The sequence below is a fragment of the Anopheles nili genome, chromosome 3 (genome assembly GCF_943737925.1).
Source record: "Anopheles nili chromosome 3, idAnoNiliSN_F5_01, whole genome shotgun sequence".
Lineage (NCBI taxonomy): Eukaryota > Metazoa > Arthropoda > Insecta > Diptera > Culicidae > Anopheles > Anopheles nili.
Genome location: NC_071292.1, coordinates 47,957,848 through 47,979,325, shown reverse-complemented (window position 1 = coordinate 47,979,325; position 21,478 = coordinate 47,957,848). Strand labels below are relative to the sequence as shown.

Below are 21,478 nucleotides of genomic sequence, written 5' to 3'. Positions count from 1 at the left end.
GCAGCGCCGCAAGCAGGAAGGCCGCGCTGCTCGAAACAGATAAAATCCAATCACAGCCAACGGGGCCGTTGGGCACAATCGTTGGCATTTTGCTATTTGGATGGTAATGTTGTTGTTCGCTTCATTCCAGTTCACTTAGCGATTCCGAAATCCTTCATCACGGTTCGATGTTTCCGAAAAGGCGCACCAAGTGAACGAGCCTGATCGCCACGCAACGCCGGGGGGACGTTATTGCGGCCGATAGTAAAACGTGACCCTAACCGATGGCTTACCTGCAGGTAGATCTGCGTGCTGCCGGGGGCAGCATACATGGTTTCCGTTGAAGGACTTCCAGGGCTGGGTGGAGGTTCTGTAATATGCTGCGAGGGCGACGAAACCTGTCGCCGGCGAGGGTGCGGTGTTTTTGTTTGGTGCCAATAAAGAAAGGAGGACAAAATGTCGAACAATAGTGAGACACGAGGATGTCGTGGCGAGAAAGGGAAGCTGTTTTAAATGGGGCACATTTCTTGCGATCCTTCACAAAACACCAGAGCGACTCTCTAATTCGGGGTCCTACCAACAGGCGGCGCTGACTCGATAAATTGAATTTTAATTGAACGGTAACCGTCGCCCCGAGGGACTTGGGCGACGAAAGAATTGAGCGATCGATAAGCGACGAACCCGCATGCGGTGGGGGTCTTGTTAAAAGCGTCATTCAAGAAAACATAAATCTTACGGCCATCCGACAGGGCGCATTTTAGCGGGAAAAGGAACGAAAACGAAGAAACCCTTAGGGCCGGACGACACAGGCTTAAGGGCGGATAGAATTTAATGCGTTCGGCGTGGCGCCAGCAAGGATTCGATCGTCGCACCGTCTGCGCGGCTGCGATCGTTTTGCTGCAATTTGTTACCACAGCGCGAAGCACCGAAAGACGCGATGCACCGAGGACTATTGAATGAAGCTTTCACACGACACCTTTATCACTGCATAGAGGGAACGCGCAGAAAGGATCGGGAGGCGCGAGATAGAATCACAGTCGCGCTTGTGGGTAGGTTGGGTCCCGTGTCGGACTTCGAACGATCGTGAAATGATGGAAGCTACAAATTAATGGAAGTTTCAGCTGGAATGTATACGGCACCGAGCGGGAAGATCGCCAAGGTGGATTAATTAAGCGCATGACCATGGCGCTGACGGTTGCAGATGAAGTTATTGATGACGATGCTTTGCTTGCGGTTTGCGCATTTACTTGTTAGGCTTGGTACAGATCGAATCGGTCGTGTTTTACATTGCCTTACAAGATTAGAGTAATTAAAACCAAAACCCAATCCATTCCTTAGTGCTTGCTTTGATGAATGGTGCAATTCATTTCGGTCCTGAATGTGCTTTATTACGCAAAGCGGCTTAATATAGGATAACTATCATTTTTGAAATATTATATATTATGTTTATCGACACTGTTTTTTTCTCTGTGTCTCGTCTAGTGTTTGCTTAGCACGCATGCTCGCCTCTACATCAAAATTCGCGATTATGAAACGACGGCCGGCGGACTTGTTCGCGTAGCAAAAAATCAAAATGGAATAAAAATTAAAATGATTGATCAGCGTGCTGTCGCTACCGAATGCTAGCCAGGCCACCGCTCGCGGGAGATTTCGTGTGGCGTAATGGCGAAAAGCGAGCAAATCTCTTGCTCATAGATGGGGTGACGGGAACAAAAGAAAAAAAAAGATCACTTCTAATGCCAACGGCTCCCCGGGCGGGTTTGTGAGATAAATCGTTCGCTTCCTCAGAAGGATGTTTGTGTGGATGATATTCACATTTCAAGTGGAGCACCCAATCGGAATCGAAGCCCGAGAGTAGGAATTGTGCATTTTCACGAGCCGCACTTTGAAGGCCACCGACCGGGGTCTCGCATGATTCGGACGGAAATGTGTCGTCGAATCATTAGGAAGCTGAGATTGAATCATTTTCGGCTCCTTGCACTGATGACTGAGCGCCTAGATAACCTTCTTCGCTGAGCGGTGAGTCTGGCTGCGAGTCACAGTGAGAATGGAACTATTGTTTTTTCTTCCTTAATATTTATTTAAACATTTTAAACTAACAGCCCCCCGGTGTCGAGATGGTTCCGATAGTGTTTCGGACCGTTTTCGGAAGATCGTTTGATTAAAACGCGCGTCGTGCGTTTGCCCCTCGGGGGATATCGACGGAGAAACGCAACAGAACCTCCAGCCGAACGTTTGTTTCTGTTTGATTGATTTTGGTTTCCCATTTCCAGACGTCGGTCTTATCGGCACGGGGCAGATGAAAGGTTGAAAGCGAAGCAAAACAAATCAAGCGCTACACGAACGCACGGAGAACGAAATTAAACGGACGAGGCGGAGAGCAGAATTTGTGTGTTCGAACAGTACAAGAAAACAAAAATCCAATCCTCGTCCGATTCTAATCAAAATGACAACTGTCAAAATTCAATTTCCGCCCAGCTAATGATGGTTCATTCCATTTTCTTCTTCGCTTGCTCTCGCGCGGTTTTAACATGCACGGATGATTGATTTGTTTTCATTTGCTCGCTAGAGACGGAGGCTCTAAAGCTCTCCAACATATTGGACCTTAAAAATGGTGCTCACGCTAGCAGGAGGATTGATTGTGCTAAGAATTACCCCATAGCGTGATCGGTTTTACGATGAATGAGCACAAGAAATCGTTCATTTTGACCAACCGCAAGAGTTATGAGAGGGCCGTTGACGGAATCGGCTACTGTTACGCAGCCAGCGTTATGATTCTATTCCACTAGGTCCTTTCAGACGTGATTTTCGCCCTCTCAAAACTGGTTCCTGATTCCGTGGTTGTGCGCGTGTTTACGTTGATGTTTAGACTCGACGAATACGCTGCGCTGCCAAAAATTCATTCGCCAAACGAACCGAACACTTGGGGCGGCTCTCGTCGAAGGACATCCTAAGAAACACCGTAGGCGAAAAAACCCAGCTAAATGAACCCCGTATAGAGAACGTAAAATAAAACAAACAAATCGAGAGAAAAAAAAAATGGATCACATTAGCGCAAAACGCGATTGATACGCGCTGTCAGTGAATGAGTCGTTTGTCGTTAATTTATGAGACCGCATAAATGGTTGAACGAGCGGACGGATTTCTGTAGCTTGTTCCACGTGATGCGATCGGAATTCTGTTTTGGCAGCCCTACCCACGACGGAGATGTCTGTTTGGCGAGCTCGTTAGGCTGTCGGTCGGAATTCGAGGTACAGTGAGCATTATATACATATTGCTTCCCAGTACGGAAGCAGGAGAATTAAAACCCCAGCCCGAAAATGAAGAAATTGAGCCAAGCGATAATGAACCGCAAGAAAGGCATTAATGCAAGCGGTGCAACCGAATGTGCGTCTCGGGCGATGGGTCAAAAGAATTCGAAAGGAATCGCCAAGAGATAGTAATGATCTTGACGTAAAAAACAACAACATCATCCTGCACCATCGCAACATGGTAGCTGGTGCATGATTTATGCAATTTAAATAAGCACATATAAAGTTATTCCGGTAGCTGCTGAGCGAGCTTCTCGTGAACCGATCGATTGATTCCGATCGGGTGCGTATCAGGTGACGTTTTTTTTTCGGTTGTCCGTTTTGTGGTTTAGGTTCCGCTTTTACCACTCACTTTGCGGTGCATTTTCTGACCAGACGGCACAAAAATGACACGACGCTGGCACAGGGATTTTGTTGCACCTTAGTGGCGCTTTCACGCTGCAAAGTGAATTTTATTTCGATCCAAAAACGCGTCCTCTACAATCGATATTCTACCGATAAAAACCTTTATATGGAAGGCGTTGGATTAAAAAGAGGTAAAACACCCGATCATCTAAATAGGTCGTTCGTGGTTCCGGGCCACAATCGAACCGCGTCTTTGCAGCAGCAGCAGCAGCAGAAGGATTAGCATTTTACGATGCACGGTTACGGGCGTTGTAAAACGAACTAAATAATCATTTGTTTCGCGCGGGAGTAGTGAAAGTGCGACGCCAGGCCTCAGAGGCGATCCTGCGGCAAGACGGTTTGTCGGGTGGATTGTTTTGGGGCAACTTTCAAAACCGAAACCGAAGGATTTTATCCGCCCTCTCGTCCTTTTTCGGTGCGTTCACTCACCCCTGGCCACGTTCGTTCACGAGGGGCCGATTTTTTTATGGGCGAACCCATTTGCAAGTGCATTCGCGTGCATGGCGGGGGAAATAAAAAGAAGCTTGGTTGGGCGCGGAATTATGTTTTTTTTGCCTTGGTTTTTGTTTCCTTAATATGCCTCATTCTCTCATCCAGCCTCTAAAGGTGTATTAAACCATTCGACGAAGCGCGCACTATTCGTTCCAGCCAATCACACGAAACGGGCGTACCTAAGAGCCCGTAAAAGTTAAGTGCATTTTCACATTTAATATTTTTTAATTGCAACCCATTTTACGACACCCATCTGGTGCAATCGGGACCAAGCGCCACAAATGCACTGTATATTTTTTTAAATTTTTTGCAAACGTCCCAGCCCCGAATCGTGCTGTGTTTTTGCGACCGCTTCTTTGATGTAAAAGAAACAAAGATGTGAAACGATGCGTGTGAGTTTGATTTCGATGAATTCTGCTCTCGCTTCGTTCCCTTTTGTCCGCGCCGTGGCAAATTAATTATGAATTCGAAGACGATTATCGGCGCACTGCGCTGGATGCCCGAAAGTGTCCCCGTGAACGGTTTCGCTAGCGAAAGGCGAAGCCGGATCCGAAAACTGCAATACCGGACGCACCCAATTGGGACCGATCGCCATCAAACTGGAGCGGGATTTGGCGCGAATTTTCGTCACGCCAAAAAACACAAATCGACGCTCTCACGCTCGCGTTTTGATTGCCTTTCAGTCGGCTGGGGGGAAAAATAAATGCGCGCATTGGCCCGCCATCAACGCACCGCGTGGAATAAAGATTCCTCTTTTCCGTGGTGTTTGGTTGGGAACGCACGTCGCATTTCACCGAATGTACCGACTGAAAGTCTAATAATTTGTGAAGAGGAATTAATTAACCAACTCCTTCGCATGGCATGGGGTGAGATTTGAGGGTGCCGATCACCTGCCGCAAGGGGAGTTTTCGGTTGTTTTGGCTGTGATCCCGCTTCACTCGCACACAAACAGCGGCTACACACGTACACCGGAGGCTCGCTCGCTCGCACTATCTGCACCGAAATTATTACCTTCGATTCTTAATTATACTCAATAAATTTGGATTTTATTTATCGCCCATCCGCGATTGGCACGGGTAAAGGAGAGAGGGAAAGAGAGAGAGAGAGAGAGAGGGAGAGAAAGAGCAAAAGCACGCGTACACAAACACGAGAGTAACACGAAAGACTCCAACGCCGCGTCAAGCGACGAACCCCCTTCGAGAGAATTTGGGGACAAACAACGGCCACTCTGGCCGGTGCGAACGGATCGGAATTGGAATGAAATGTTCGCCCCTTTACCGGTGATGATGATCGCGGCTGGTAAAAAAAAACGTCTCGAAACGGCCCGATGAGCCCGATAGTGCCGGCCTATTCGACTAATGCCGATGCGGCTAGTAATATAACGATCGAGCGCACGAGAGGGATCGAGCGGCGAGCGGATTGGTAGCTCATTTAATTTTTAATCAGATTTCACAGACGCAAAGGCTGAGATTTCTGTCGGCTTCGTATTACCCCGTCCGATCGCGATCGCAATCGATCGCCGATGCGCCACGGTGGTACACCCGGGCGAAGGAGAAGGGGACGAAGCGCATTATGAATATTTATGCGCTAGATTAGGTTATGCCGTGGCTTGACGGTGCCGGTTGTCCCACCGGGGGCGAATCTGCATAATTTTCTAGCACCTTCCCGCGCGTCCATCCGTCCGGCGGCCGTGCGAGCCGATTTCGAATACCGCGATCGCTCGCGAGCCCTAGCATTGGAAAGGGGCAAGGCCGTGCCCGCGGGTTATCTTCCTATTTTCATCACCATCATCACTCTGATTGGAAATGGTGCTCCCATCCCGGGTGTGCAATTAGCGGAAGCTGCTGCAGCAGGGACAATGTGAGGTCGGCAAAAAAAAATAAAACAGAAATAAGGAAAAGGAACCTCACCGTCGAGTGGGTGACATTGTTTTCTCCACACTCCATTGTCACTTCGTTTTTTGGTTGTTTTTTTTTTGAGCAGCCAAGGCGCTGCGATCGAGAGAAGAAAACACGCGGCTCGGGGTCGTGGGAGCGGCCGTTCTTCGGGCTGTACAAACATTACCTCATTCTTTGCCGCTAATTAATGATAAATCTACTAATAGCTGGCAGCATTCGGTGATACCGCACCCGCACGGTACCCGCTCATAAATTAGCACCAGCACGGAGCACTTTTGGCGCATCGGTCCGTTGCGATGGTGTCGTTTTTTTTTATTTTGTGCTTTGCACTCTCTGGCCATCCATTTCCCGGCTCACGGGGACGAGGACTTGGGAATGAACGAACGCGAGGCATTATGTCGTGAGGCGGGAAGGAATGTGATGGTGAGAAGAAGAAAAAAAACTAGCTAAAATACAACAACTCCACCAATTCAAAAACAAACACTATCACGACCTCCCGGCTAGTGGGATGAGAGACCGCCGGGTTACGGGTGGGCACGGAAGATGTGCGGCTAATTTATGCTACCCGATAATAACTCGATAAATTGTCATTTGTTATGCCCGACCTGGTGCTTGTGACACCAGCGAGGCTTATGCTGTTTTTACGTGTTTTTGTTTCTTTTGTTATCACGCACACGTTTGAGCTCGAAACGATTCCGCCCCGCCGGAAAGGCTGCGAAATAATTAAAAAAAAAAACCACACTGCCATGCGGAAGGCTTTGAAAGGCTGCTATCAAATTAAGGAACTCGTGCGAACGAACATGTAGCTCACGCGAAGGTGCCCATTTTTGCCCCGAAGCGCTAGGTGATTGTGCGAGGTGAGCCATTTCCTTTCCGCGGTGCCGTGCTGATAAGCGAAGCCACATTTTAAAGCCTCGATCGGAAGCGTCCATCAGGCGGAAATGAAACGGACTCATTATACTGCTAATGACTGTCGCCCCCGTTGGCGTATAAATGGCAGGCAAATTGGGGCTTTTGTTGCTGGCTTAATTACGGCACGGCGTCATGCTAATACGTTGCGATTCTTGCCGTTCCATTTTGGTAACCGAGACGGTTTTATGAACCTTTTTCGAGACACTCATAGACAGCGCACCCGTGCTGGTATCGTACAATAGCTGCGCTGGGATCATCTTGCACTTTTGTCTCCTGGCTCCTGGCAGCAAACCAGCGATAACAGCATAAATTCGATGCTGGTAGGAACCCGCGATAGCGCATCCAATAATACGCACCATCACGCACCGCCGCCTTCGAGCGGGCGCCGACACGCAACGACGAGTCGGTATGTCGCTCCTTTTTTTATTGTTTTTCATTTTCGCACGATTGCAAAAAGGGCCAGCGCCTGGCACGCAAAGTGCGGACCGAACGGTGCGCCACATTAAGGCATAATTATCGGCGCGCTCGAAACTGAAACCCTTTCGGAGGCCATCACAGGCGACCTATCGAAAGGACGAACGCACACGGCACGGACACGATCGCCACGTTCACGATCGCTTCGATCGCACACAACAAAACGCACCAGAATGCTGCCGGAGATGATGCCCTCGGAGTTGCAAAAAAAAAATACCCTCGTAAAAAGCTTCAGCCGACCCAAAACGCACGGCACGTAAAAGCAGTAAATTATCGATCCACCCGAAAGACCGGACCCAGGATCATTCCCTCGCAGTTTGAGAAGTACGTGTGTAAAAGGGGTTCTTTTTTTTATTTCGTGTGTTGCGCTTCTAGGGCGCAAATTTTGCCTTAAACTGTCATATTTAAAATAAATTACTGTCCACTCGGCAGCAAACGGCAGCACGTGAAGCTGCGGCAGTTTTTGGGCCAGTCTTCCGTGCTGGCTGCAGGGCACGGTGGTTTGTCCTTTTACTTTGGCCGCGGTGCACGTAGCGCGCATTCCAGCGGTTTTGTTACCGAAAGCCCGCAAACCTGACTAAGGGTCTTCAACTCGCGCAGGGGACACATTTGTCATCGAGAACGACTTCTGAAGCGTCATTTTTGTGGTTTGTTAACGACACGTCTGCAAACGGTTGGCGCTTCTCTTGAGTGGTTTTAAACGACACATTTTCACCCTCGACAGGATGTGGGATAATTTTTGCTCTTTCGTATAACATTCCGCTTCGAAAGCAACGCTTGCGTTCCATCATTTCACGATTATCGAGCCAGACACGCAGACGTAAAAACTGACAGGATCGCTGCGAAACACGCGTACGAAGAAACTCACCAGTCGCGTTGGGTTTTTAAGGGATTTGGATTGACGAAATAAAATAAACCAAATTGACCGAAAACTAAAGAGTGACGATCACTTTAGCGAACAGGTGTTAAGGAGCAGCACAGCAGCCGCTTTGGTCACTAAACAATCACGTCTTCATTCACGAGGCCAGTCAACTGGGGATTTCTTTCAAAGCAACGTTTCCTTATCGCTTCACCACGTTCAAGGCGCTTGCGTTGCACCAAACCCGGTGGGTTCGTTCGCCACAAGGACAACTCGAAACACGGCTCACGCACGCACGCACGCACGTACACACACACTTACACGCACTCACGATCGCGCGCGCGGGCACTCGCGAGGCACTTTGTTGATCTCGGGAAAGAAAACGCACACGCGCGGCTCGATCTCGATGCGTCAACGTCTTTTGATAGACTAAAATCCTGCTCCTCGGGCCCGGTGTAATCAGAGTGCGCTGATGAAGTGTCCGTCCTCGACGACACCCCAGTTGCACGGTGCGTGCGAAGGGAGCGCTAGCGAGCGAGAGGGAGAGAGAGAGAGAGAGAGAGTGATCGCAGCCGTGCGATGGAACGCGTCCGAAAGGGACACCACCACGTTGAGCCACGGGGAAACGAACGAGGAAAGAAAAGAAAAGTCGCACGAAACGGTGTGCGAAACGAAAAAGGAAGAAGAGCGAGAAGGGACTCCGGCGGTAGAGTGAGAAGAAGAGAACGAGAGAAGGGCCTGCACGGTGCATGGAGAGAGCGAGAAAGAGACAGAGAACAGGGCAGAAAGATAACGACAAACGGCGGCCGGCGAAGACGCCGCGCGCGCACGCTCGCAAGGAAAACCGGTAAGAAGTGCGTAAAGGCGACCGGAGGATATGCGCAAGTACGCACGATGCGCAACCACGCAAGCCGTCTCTGTCGCACGCAATGACGACGGCTTTTCCTTTGTCGCGCTCTCGCTCGCGTGTGCGCGTTGCTTCGAAGGGACCCGTTTTTTTTTTTTGGGGTGAGTTGTCGCCGGCCAGGATGCTGTCGTCCTTGTGGCGGAGGTTTTCGGGCGTGCGTGCGTTGCTTCAATTTGTTCCGTATCCTTTCGGTCGCGCACGAACGGAGCGGTCCCCGTAAGCTGGTAACATTTGGTGCATATTCGAGAAGCGATAAAAAGCATCGCATCAGGGCTCGATGGATGCAGAATGCAGTGTGTGTCGATTGGTTACCTTCAATTTTACATCCAAAGCAAAAGGATGTGCGAAAATTGAGTCCACTGCAAAATTGGGACATTGTCATTTTGAGGTCGTGCTTTTCTTCAAAACGACACGCCATCGCTGCAGTTCGTCCTTCCTTCCATTTATCGAGTGGCTACCGCGTTAAAATAGAGCTCTTTCGTTCGTAAGAAATCCCGCAACGTCCAGGAACGACTTCGGGGAACGAACCGTGGCAGAACCAAAACGCAGGTTTCCTTCACGAGCCAAGCCAGGAAGGCCAGCCACAGGGCAATAGCGCACCGAATGGGCCATAAAAATGTGGCTCGCTGGCGGCGTTAGTGTCGTTTAATGTTTGATTGTTAGAACCACAGCCGAGACCGCACCAGGTGAGGATCGTTCGCTTCGTCACCGATTTTTTTTTGTTTGTCGCCTGTCGTGGCGTTTCTTTTCGGTGCGCAGAATAATCGCAGAATTATGCGCGGTCATAAAACGCGAAAACCACCTTTGATTTAGATGTCGACCCCGGGGGGAAACATTTTAATGGTTCGCTCCAACATCTATGCTCAGCTCCTCGGCAGCGTGTGGGGCAGATAGGGCAGACAGAAGAAGAAAGAAAGAAAAAACACATCCTCTGGTGGAGTCTGAAGACAACCCAAAATGTGTTCCGAGTGCGAACGGAAACGTGCAGGCCAGCCGTGTGCGTCATGGCTGCTTTTTTTTTGTTTTTAGTTAAGCAAACGTTTTCCATTCCACACTAGCGAGCGTTCTCGGAAGCGATCTGGTGACATTTACGATGTTCCGGTATCACAAAATGACACTCTTCACGAACGAGGCCAAAAACACGACCAACAAAATAGGTCTTTGTTGCAGAAAAACACGCACACACACACGCGCCCTTTCTTAACCTCTAACCCGTGACATCACACGAGTCTGCACTTGTCTGGAACCATGTTCGATCTCCCCGGGTTCGGGAACAAATAATCGCAACCAAATGTCACAACGATCGATTACCGCATTCTAATCGGTCCAATTGTGCCGTGAATTGTGCCCGCAAACAATTGGCACAACGGCGACCGGTTGACAGACGGGTCTGGGCATTTTCCCCTTCTATTTTCTTTTTGCATCAACTGCACTTCGGTTGCACCGTTCCCTGCTGGCAGGAACGCATTGCAGTGCATTTCGCAAAGCCAAAAAAAAGGGCCAAACCCTTTCGCGGTGCCTTTTGCAGCGAGCACAGCAAAGTGGCCAGCGAAAGGCACACCGGGTCGAAACTGGGAAAGGCACCACCGAGCGCACAAAACAATTGGATCAATATGGAAATATTATTCCCTCCCGATCGGAAAAAGGGAGCGTTACGCGTGCAGGGGTGCTTTCACCTGTGGGTACTTTCGATTTGAAAGGAGTGCGAGACTGGCGAAACGCGTTCCGAAGGATACACATGGGACAGGATTTGATGGAGGGTTAAGGCACTTCAAGGGGGAAGAAGATAACGATACATTTGAAAAGCACAATATAAAAAAGGATTCACAAGCACTCAACTGCAAACGCAACCTTTCGTTTGTCGCATCCTTTCGCGAGCGCCTAAAAATGTCCTGCCCGAACAAACAAGTGGTGAATGGGGAGATGGAAAACGTGACAAAATGGAAAGGAAGCGAAAGTGTTCCGATGTTGAGAATGGCGCCCGCTCTCCAACCATCAGGATGTCCCCACGAAAAAGTGAGGGGGAGTAAAAGCAACCGAAAAGGTGGTGAAACAGCAGGGAAGGAAGTGCGGGGGCAAAAAAAAAACTAAAAAATAAAAAATAAATCGCCTCAAAGTAGAGCCCGCGCATGGGGCACAGAAAGACCGAAAACGATCAACGAAACGAGAGAGCTTTTTCGGGCTCGCAGGGCCACACACTTATCGGTGGCCAGCCTCGAATGCCCTGGGGGCGAAAGTTGCTGCTACCGATGTTTTCCCTGCCCGCACGCACGACACGGATCACCAAAAAGGATCGCTCAATTCGCCGCAAGGAAGCGCCACGCACGGGAGGGTAAAACGCACGGTACGGGCGTAGAATTTTGCGCGATCGGTAGATTGATTGCGTGGTGTAAAAGATAAAGACTTCGCCCCGTCTGGTGCCAAAACCGAGGGCCCGTAATCATATGTAAACGCCCTAGCGCCCGCGGTAAGGATCGGGTGCAGTGGCGCTTTCGTTTGCGTTTCGGCATGCCCAAATATGGAAAGCGGGCGCGCTCGGTAGGAAACACACGCACGCACGCACACGCTGGAAAGGCGAGCAGGCAAGAAATATGCGGCTTTTGTCAGCTGTCAGGGCGAATTAAATTATCGGCAAATTGAAAGTGGAAGCTTTTTCGCGCAAAGGATACGTTCGCTACGCGCGTGTTTGACCGCACTGGTTTCGTCAATTTTGTGAAGGTGGCCCGTGGAGCAACTGATTGGCGTATTGGAGAGTAAAATAAGGTTATGCAATGCTCTTTCCCGTCACGAACAAGCTAAATACTTTCGAGATTCTGCAACGAGGCTGAAGCTGATGAATTTTAAAATATTGTGCTCATATGTACGAGGACTTGAATTTCACTTTTTTAGCTTCTTTTATTTAGTAGGACTGCTCGAAAATACGTCGCAACTCGAACAGCCAGCCGAAGCTACTCAGAACTCACAAGGGTACTCATGTTTCAAGGACTTAGGACGAGGAGAACGCCTCGATTAAAACCGTAACGAATGATAGCCTACCTCAAAAATCAGCAGCAAATAAAGTTGAATGAATACGTTACTAAAACGCTTCTCTTACCTTTTGATTCCGTGGGTTTTTCGGCTCCTTACGGAGGTCTTCCGGTTCGCGTTTAACATTTAACGCCTGCGATGATGGATGAGCACCGAGCAGCAAGTCCTGTTAGAGTGCACAAATTTGATAAAAAAGACTTTAATTTCCTCTAAATGCATCTCATAATAGCTTAATTTTGTGTCACGGATTGCGCGGGAAACGTTCGAAGTAACGGAATGTAACGCCTGTTTACGATTCCGTCACGTGTGAGCGAGCGCAGTAAAATCACAACTCATTCGTACTTGCTCTTTCTCTCGCACGTGCGCAACCATAAACACGCCCACTTTTTCGCGCGTACCTACAGCAAAACTGTGCCGTTGTGAGTTCTTCGCTTGCCGAGGGGCACTCAATTGCAGACGCAAAAGTGAGTTCCGTTCAATTCAAACGTTTCGGTTATTAGAACTAGCTCGAGTCGGAATAAAGATGTTTTCGCGTTTGTTACATTCCTTGCGCAAGGATGTACGAGGACAGCACAAAAGCAGGCATAATTATACGTGTTAACGTCCTTACCATTGCCTGCAGGGCCTGTCCATTGAGCTTCGCGGTCGAGTTGGTGCTGCGTGAAGGAAGCCGCGCGCGTAGCAGGTTAGAGTGAGAGATAATTAACCCCGAATTGCGCAGCCACCGACGCAAAGACGGCGTAAAGCGGTTCGTCGTCATCATCATGTCGCCATGCGCAAGTGCAGCAAGTGTCGGCCGGACCGGAAAAGAGAGAAATTAAAACAAAAAGCAGAGACACATTTCATTAGAGCGATGCGCAGAGGAAACGATCGCCTCCGGGCGAGGCGGCTACTGAAACGCTGGTCCGTAAATTGTGTGAGATTATTATGTCGAAATATTCATTTGCTGCGCCGTCTCGCGCCTGTGTGGGGACGTTAAACGTCCTTCCCGTTTTGCTTCCTTCCCTCGAAGGACCCATGCTGAGCAAACACTCGTCAGCTCGTAAATCGGCGCGACGCGTCCAAGTGCGTAAGCTCGCTTTTATGTGCCAACCTTATTAACCGCACCCGGGCGCGCGCGTTTGCCAATCGCACCGAGATGTAGAAGGCCTTTTAAGCGCGTCACACTTTTCGCGATTTTCCCGCGAATGGTGGAAATAAATCCAACCCTCGCCAGGCGGCTCTCTCGTGGCGTCGTTAAAGGCGTTCCCCTGGCTCAGCCGGCAGTTGATGCGCAGATTATGAATGAAAAGTACACCGGCCCTTTGGCCCGTTAGGTGCGCTCGGTGGATTGGTTTTATTTTTATGCAACTAGCATATTAAAATCAACGCACCAGCGTCCCGGTCGCATCCTGGCCATCCGGTGAAAGCTCCAGCGATCCGGTGGAGGCTCGGACGGTCGTAAACGTTTTATGATTTTATGGTGGCCACGGTTGGCACAGCGCATCTCACACGTTTGGTTTGACACTTGCCGAAGCGAAGCGATGCATCGAGACGCCCTCGCGGGAAATGGGCCACCACGTGGAGAGTGTTAACGAATTTTAATCAAATCTGGATCGAACGGATCCAATTGGGGGACCCTTTTTTTGATGCGATCTTCCACCCGCGGAAAAATGGAACCGTATGCCGGTGGAAGATTGCCTTCAAATTCCGTGCCTAATTAAGTTTCGAGATTGGCCCGAAGGGCTTGCTGAGAGAAAGAGAGGGAGAGAGAAAACGTAAAGAAAAAAAAACAAACCAGCTGACGCAAATGGCCAGGGCTCGCGGGGAGTTTGAGCTGATCGTAAAAATTCGGCAGATTCAATTTACATAAAATCATAATAAATACCGCACTCCTCCCGCGCGCACCAAGTTGGGAACAAAAAAAAAGGATGAAGAATTCAAACTGATTGATCGTAAAAGAAGGAGAGGAAAACCCGCGTGGCAGAACCCGGACCTGCACGCATCCCTAAAAGCTGAATGGAACGGAACGGAACGGATTCGGAAAGGCTCTGAGATTTTGGTGTGGGTTTTTCGTGCGCCCTCCTCACGAAAAGGGGGTTGCATTTTTATTGACACCCCAACAGCGCGAGGAGAAAAAAAAAGGGAACCAATCGCGCGTGATATCTGGAGCGATCGTAAATGTTTTTATGCGTTCACGGTGGGGCAGCGACAGAACGAACAACGAACGATGTATTTATGGTGCCAAGTGCCACGGCTATATTTCCACGGGTTTGTTTCGGTTTCGAAGCCGACTACGGTTTGATCGAGAGAAATTCGATTATGATCGCACGCGGGATGTGGGGCTGGAAAGAACGATATGGTTATAAAACGGTTTACAACGCACCATGCCGCCGCCAGGGCAGCTGAAGCACCGTGAATTAACCTGTCTTTAAGGATATAAAACGGACACACACGCGTGCGCGCGCGCGCGATCACAACCCATACGGTTGGTTTCGATCGCGATCGGCAACCGTACTGGGACCAATTTGTTGCGATCACTGTGGGGCTTTTGTTTGCTGGCTAGACGATTTACTAACGTGCCACGGTGCCACGGATTCGCTTTCGGTTTATTGGTTTTGGTTGCATTGCGTGCGCCTAATTTGGAGCCCGTCGGGAAGTTGTGATAAATGTCATAAATTATTCATGCTCTCGTTCGCTGCAAGCAAACGACACATAAAAATCCCGTATTTCGGGCTACGAAACATGCCCGTCCGCGTTATAATGTAACGCTTGCGATAAGGCACAGTAAAGGTATCGTTCAGATGGGAAACAAAACAGACATTGTTTGACATTATGTTTGGTGCGGATGCTGAAACAAATGCTGCTAGAAATGGATAAAAAAAATCGAATTAAAAGGAAGCTAGAAATATGTAGAATTCATTTAAAACAGAACGAGCTTTCGGTGTGTGCGTTCGGTCAGCTTCAGCGACACACATCGCACGGCCGGCGGACAGCGACAGCAGATAGCGAGAGACGCGCAGTGAGGAAGCATTAAAAAAGGCTTTACGACTACCGTCGAGAAATAAGCCCATTAATTAGCTTTCCGCCGAGGGCCCCGTCTGAGCGGGTCGGGCCCGAGAGGACCCTGAGCACATCCGTCCACCCATTTGCACCAGGAAGGGACGATAATGGGTTCTTTATGGCCCCGTAGTGGTCGTGTAATTGTCGCCGTTTTGGTGACGAGCCCCGTTGGCGGTGTCTGCGCCGTCTGATGGCTGTCGGCTTGGTTTTTGGTTCGATTTTCGGCTGCCCGTGTGGCTGTGTATGTGCGCGCGTGTGCTTGCGTCCAAGCGGCACAGGAAATGGGCTGTAAAACGACGCCCAGTTTCAGTGTGGCACGGGGCAGGCGAAGGAAATAAGGATCTTAAGATGTTTTAGGGGTGTTTTGAAGCGAAACAGCTCTTGTCACCTGTGCTGCTGGCGGCGAGGAAATCGATATTCGATTATTGGAGATTATTCGATATGAAATCATTAAACGAAATAAACACGCTCGCACACATACGGAACGTATTTCACAATGTTGTGGATTTTTCTCTTCTGTCGTTAGATCCTCATAAAAACGCGCGTCATTCATTCAATTTATATTCCTCCAACCTAGCTCAAGTAATCAACGCACCAACGAATGACAAGATCCTCGGGCACGTCAGTGACTAACTTTTCCGAAGAAAGAAAAAAAAAACGTTAACGAACCGCCAGCCTCTAAATGAATGAATAAAAAAGTAGTTTGTTTTGACGTTTCACTTCACCGCTGCATGTTTCGTAAAAGCACGCTAAAAGCCAATACGGTAGTCAAGTTGCGATAGAAAGGACCCAACATTCAGTTCTCAGGACTCGACGGAATCGTTTCCATCCAAGGATTACGCTTGCGCAACAGCCAATCACCCAATCAAAGGGCGAGAGTGAGACGCACAAGCGCGCCGAATAATGAAAGGAAATTAATCTGGGATTTGAAAACGATCCGCTCGCATAGGTACAGTACTCACACCGGCCAGGACGATGGAACGCACCCTGGGCGCGGATCCAGGATACGAACATTCCGTTCCTACTTTCATTCGAAATTAACCGCCCCAGTCCCAACACTACCGTGGGTCGTAAATTATGTGTTCTTCCCTCGGGCCCACGGTTGTGTAATTCCTTCGCATGATCCTGCACGATCCTGCGAACCGTTTTTGGGCGCACGCAAGGGTAACGGTGGGCTGGTAAGGTGCGCACTGTGCTTATCATAACAATTCGGAAATAATAAATAATAATGAGCAAGAGCAGAAGCGAACCGGGGTCGCTATCAATCCACAAGTTGTCGGAAAGTGCTTCTCACCGGGGCTGGCGGGATTTAAGGAGCGAATGGTATGGAATTGGATTATTGAGCGCAAGCGGCACGGAGTAAGAAAAGAAAACCCTTTGGGGGGTAAGAAACGTGAAAGAAATTTGTTTCCAAAAATCCTTTCCTCACATTCACGGGCTATCTGATCAACCGACAATCGACGCCAGTAGCTCAAGGAATGCCCACAGCTTCCACCTGGTTCGGGTGCAGCCATTTTACGCCGAAATCCCATTTGCCATCTACTCACCCCCTCGGGGGATGGATGTGAAAATGCTAAATTTCGTTCCCCTTTTCCACGAACCGACAGTCCACCCTCGACGAGGCCGATGTCAGTTTGGATTAGATTGCCGGCTCGAAATCACCCACCAGGAAGCCGTTCTTGCTGCTGTGAGCCTTGAAAGGGTGTGCCGGGAGCATTAATCCACGGTAGCAGATGCCTCCCCCGGTGCGGTGTGGCATTTTGGTGCTTGTTTATCTATTTAACTCCGACGAGTCCCTTTCGCTACCAGGAACTCCACGGTCGGTAAGCCGAGATAGCACTGGAGTGGCCCAAACCGAGCCAACAGTCAAATCCCCATTGCGTTCATCCGTTCCCGGTCGGTCGATTGGAAGAATTTTGGGATAATATGATTAGTCGTGGATGTGCTGCTGTCGGAATGCCATCTATCATAATTTCTCTTCTTCTCTTTCTCGCTCTCGACCATGCTCCGATGCGGTGCGTGTTTTTATTCTTTTTGCTGGCCTGCGCTCTTTTCAGGAGCTGGGATTTTGATAAAATACATTCCATCCACAGGTGACATGCGATCAAGGCGGTTTGTTTCGCTTCAACGGCAAAATCAACGCCAGCGTTAAGGCGTTAAGCTTGAGCTGGGCTAGCAAAGATTTAGAGCACGGACCCGTTAGCTTCATCGCAGCCGCAGAAATAAGCCATTTTCATTCAAATCAACTGCTCCTGCAAGGTGATCGTTTTGTTTGCATTGAATTGCGGTTTGCCTTTCTTTTTTTTTTGCTCCACTCGATAATAAACCGATCACTATTTTGCCGATCGGTTGAAGAGGACAGAAAAAGGAAACAGAAGCTATTGAATCCGCGTCCCGCGGATATTCCATTCCATTCCGCTCCGAACGGGCGGTGGAATTAAAATTTTAATCGACAGTGACAAAAGACATCACACGGGGGAGTTGGCCGCAGGCGACGAACCTCTCTCTGGGCTAGCGCGTCCGGGCAACGTCGAGATATTAATCGCAAAAAAAAACGGAAAACAAACGAACGATTATCTAGACGGTGTGCCGTCTCCTTCCATCCTGCAGGCGTAGAGCCTTCCGAACCACCGAAGCTGCTCGATGCTGCAGATAATCATCATCCCTTTCCGTAGTGTTTCCACACCGGGCATCCCTTTTGCCGTTCACCATCTAGCGCTCGGACAACATCGGATGGGAAGACATCCCCACAGGAACCCCCACTGGCACCGCGGTCTGATTTATCGTGATTTTTTCAGAAGAAAAGCGATACACCCTTTTGCTACTGTCTGTCCTTTGCCTACCAGCGTTCTCGTATTGACTCGCGTAGCCCGTGCCGCCCTACGCACCGGACGGGTTTGCTTTCTTTTCCCGCTTCGTGCACTTCCGAGACGTTGTGAAGAATGTCTCCCGCATTTGTGCGTGCCCGATCGTGGGGCAGAAACGTTTCTTAATTGGAACAAATGTCTCACGCCTGCCATCGGGGGTGATCTACATCCGCGTCGGAGGTGAAATTTAACAACAACGATTTTTTTTCCTCCTCCCCGATCGTTACCCACGCCAGCAAGTGATTCGGCCAAAGTGTGCCAGCCTAGCGATCGGAGTGAATTGATGCTGCTGTCCCACGAGGGTTTCTTTTATGATCCATGCAGATGAGCACAGTTTTGATCGGTTCCCGCTCGACGCCGTTTTTCCGGCAAACAAAAGGCGCTGTTTTTTTTTACGATTGCATAACGGTGGTTCGATTATTGGGCCAATTTTTGGGCCGGATAACGAGTTACTTTTGTTATTTAAAACTGACGATCATTCCGGCTCATCTCGGACAACATTGTCACGATAGGCAGCAAGTTGAGGCAGCAAACGTCAGGGAGTCGTTGGCTAGCATTACGAAGGCTAAAAGATCGAAATTTCCTTAAGTTTGGTTATGAATAACAATGAAAATTTGGGAGGGAAATGTTTGGCACCATTCTGCTAGCGATATTAGATGGAATTGGTAAAAAACAGAAAGCGGTTCTCTATTGATCGTTGATAAAAAAAACTTCCTTCAGCACATCATCACGTATGAATAATGAAATATTCTCCATCTCGAAATCGTTTCTGAACATCTGAGAAAACGGTACCGATTTTTATCCGAAATGCAAACTACTGTCAAAGTGCCCATCTTCAAACAAAGAGTGTGACACTTTTATTCTCCCCATTCCAGAAGGCAACAGTAGAAACGAGCCCGTATTGAATACGAACAATCAGCTGCAGTTAAAGAGGAGATGAGCTCGATTTAAATTCGAACACAAAATGTTCCGTGTTTGAAAGCGCGGTTCTTCTGAGTGTATTCGCGTGGTTCGCGATAGTAGCGAGAAACGCCGCGCGCTCTAATGGAAAAGCCTTTACCAATGGCCGTGGTTTGTTCGCGCTTCATTATGCCTAATTTCTAATTTATGTCGCCAACCAGGGACGATGCTCGGTTTTTTGGTGGGATCTCTAGCTCTCTAGCCGAGTTTTTCGATAATTCCCGAGATTGCTTTTTTCGTCTGTTGCTCGGTTCGATTTGGTTGGAATTTTTTTTTGATTTGACGCTCGGTTCAATAAATTGTTCCATAGCCTTCTAAAACCAATCAATTCCAAATTTAAACAGCATCAAAGAATCAGTTTTTTTGGAAAAAAAATACTTCATTCCTGAGGTATGTTGAGGATTTTTTCTACATTTAAGAAAAGGATAACCGATACTTTTTCCTAACACAACTGAACCCAGAATCAAGTTTCCCGTCCTCTGCGAGACACAATCGAATGAGTTATGTGTTTTCCAAAGATAAACTTCATTAATGGTGTGCTAAGATATGCGCCTCCGTTCCCTCAAGGATGCACCGCATCCCTTTCGGAGCCGAAACGTTTCTCGCCGTTTAATAAATTTCCTCCGATCCGCTGCAGCCCGATTTCCATTTCATTTGCTTTCATCTCCGCTCCTTACCCTATTTTCTTTCCCAAACACTTTCATCGGGTCGCTGCTTCACGCTAGGATCGCTCGCACCCTGCGCACTGCGGTAATGGAATGTGTTTGTGTGTGGGGTTTTTCTTTTTCTCCATCCGCGGGGAGGAGGATTTTAATTTATTGGATTAAACAGTTTGTACGCTTTTCAAGGCTTTCGTTAGCCGGCGTGACAGTTTGCCCTCGCGCGACTCGCCTAAGCGGCTTGATATCAAATCCACTTCCCATCCTTTTAACCGTAACCGAAGGAAATTGTTCTGATTTTTTTTGTCTCTTCTTCGGCCGCACGGAGAGGACCTTTCTCTCGATTATCGCGCTGCCTCGCGCGGGTTCTAGGAGCTCTTTACCAATTATTCACACACCGCGATCCGAAGAAGATTCCGGCGGCCACAAAATGCCAAACCGGCACTACTTGCCAGTCCTCGGACCGGGTCAGCTGAAGCATAAATCAATACCGTTTTGTTCGGTTCCGTAATTTATTCATCGCCATCGGTCGCAATCGAACGGCGGCGGCGATGGTGGCTTCTTGGCGTTATGCCGCCAGCGGCTCTGGCGAGCAAAATCCATTCGCCACGGACTCGCGATCGCGAGGCGTTTCGATGATTAAGTACTGTGTCCCGTACTACGAACCGCCCATAAAGGGATACGGCTGCGAATGTTGCCCGGCTTTTGATTAAATAGTTTCGGAGGCTAGCGTTTTTTTTTCTGCCAAGCTTCTCCAAAACTATGGACGCGCAATAAATTCAGCATCACTCGGAAAGGGAGCTATGGCCATGGACACTACGGCTGGTAGGGTGTTTGAAAAATTGCTCAAATGTTAAATCTTTAGACTCTACGATAAAGCGGTTCGTTTGAAGCTGTCGAAGGGCATGATGAATATGCCACGGGGTCTTATAAGAAGCTTCTTATGTGTGCTTTATAAAAAAGTTGAACATTAACACTCAATATCTGCCTTTTATCAGTGTGATTTTTGTGAAATAGCAGCAATTTTTTTAAGAAAGTATATCTAAATAAACATCTGTATGCTGAGAAAATATCAGCAATATTTATAAAAGAGTGTTTCTAAACAACCATCTGCATATTTCTAGACATAATGGCATTTTGAAGAACTAAACGTAAGCAACATGTGTTCGCTTATAATATTACCAAGCTCCCCGAGCGATGTGATGACCAAAACCTTCACCTACAACCCGCCCACTTAAGATGTAAAACGATGCGGAAGGAAAATTCTCTTCAATAGCTTCCGGCTGCTCGCTGGCGATCGTTTCTTTTCATCTAAAAATAACATTTATTCCTCGCCCGGTCGCAGAAGACGGTTCGCGCCTAACGGGCTGCGGGCGGCGCAATCGATGCAACCACCAACTGCACCATTCCTGTGCGCATTTTTTTTTGTTGTTTTCGCAATGGGTGGGCGCTATCTTGAACGAACGTGCACACGGATACGCTCCACCCGCGAGCCCGTGGGCAGGACACGTGAGCGTGTGGGGATATAAATTTAGATATCAGCCGTCAACCTGACCACCGTTAGGCTGCATTCAACGGGAAGGTGTTTTTTTTTTCAGGGAATAGATAAAGCTCAACGATATAGAGACAGACAGAGAGAGAGAGAGAGAGAGAGAGAAAGAGAAAAAAATATTGTGCAAGATGGAG

At 48.7% G+C, this 21,478-nt stretch overlaps 1 protein-coding gene across 1 annotated transcript in view; it reads right to left on the bottom strand.

The window, feature by feature from the left end:
- The window catches only part of LOC128727144 (protein grainyhead), a 127,903-nt gene that overhangs the window by 40,800 nt on the left and 65,625 nt on the right, over positions 1-21,478 (bottom strand). Inside the window, exons 2-4 of the mRNA XM_053821017.1 lie at positions 12,875-12,920; positions 12,332-12,430; positions 273-377 (exon numbers count right to left, since the gene is read on the bottom strand). Of these exons, the coding sequence (XP_053676992.1) occupies positions 273-377; positions 12,332-12,430; positions 12,875-12,920 (250 nt within the window). The remainder of the gene's footprint in view (positions 1-272; positions 378-12,331; positions 12,431-12,874; positions 12,921-21,478) is intronic.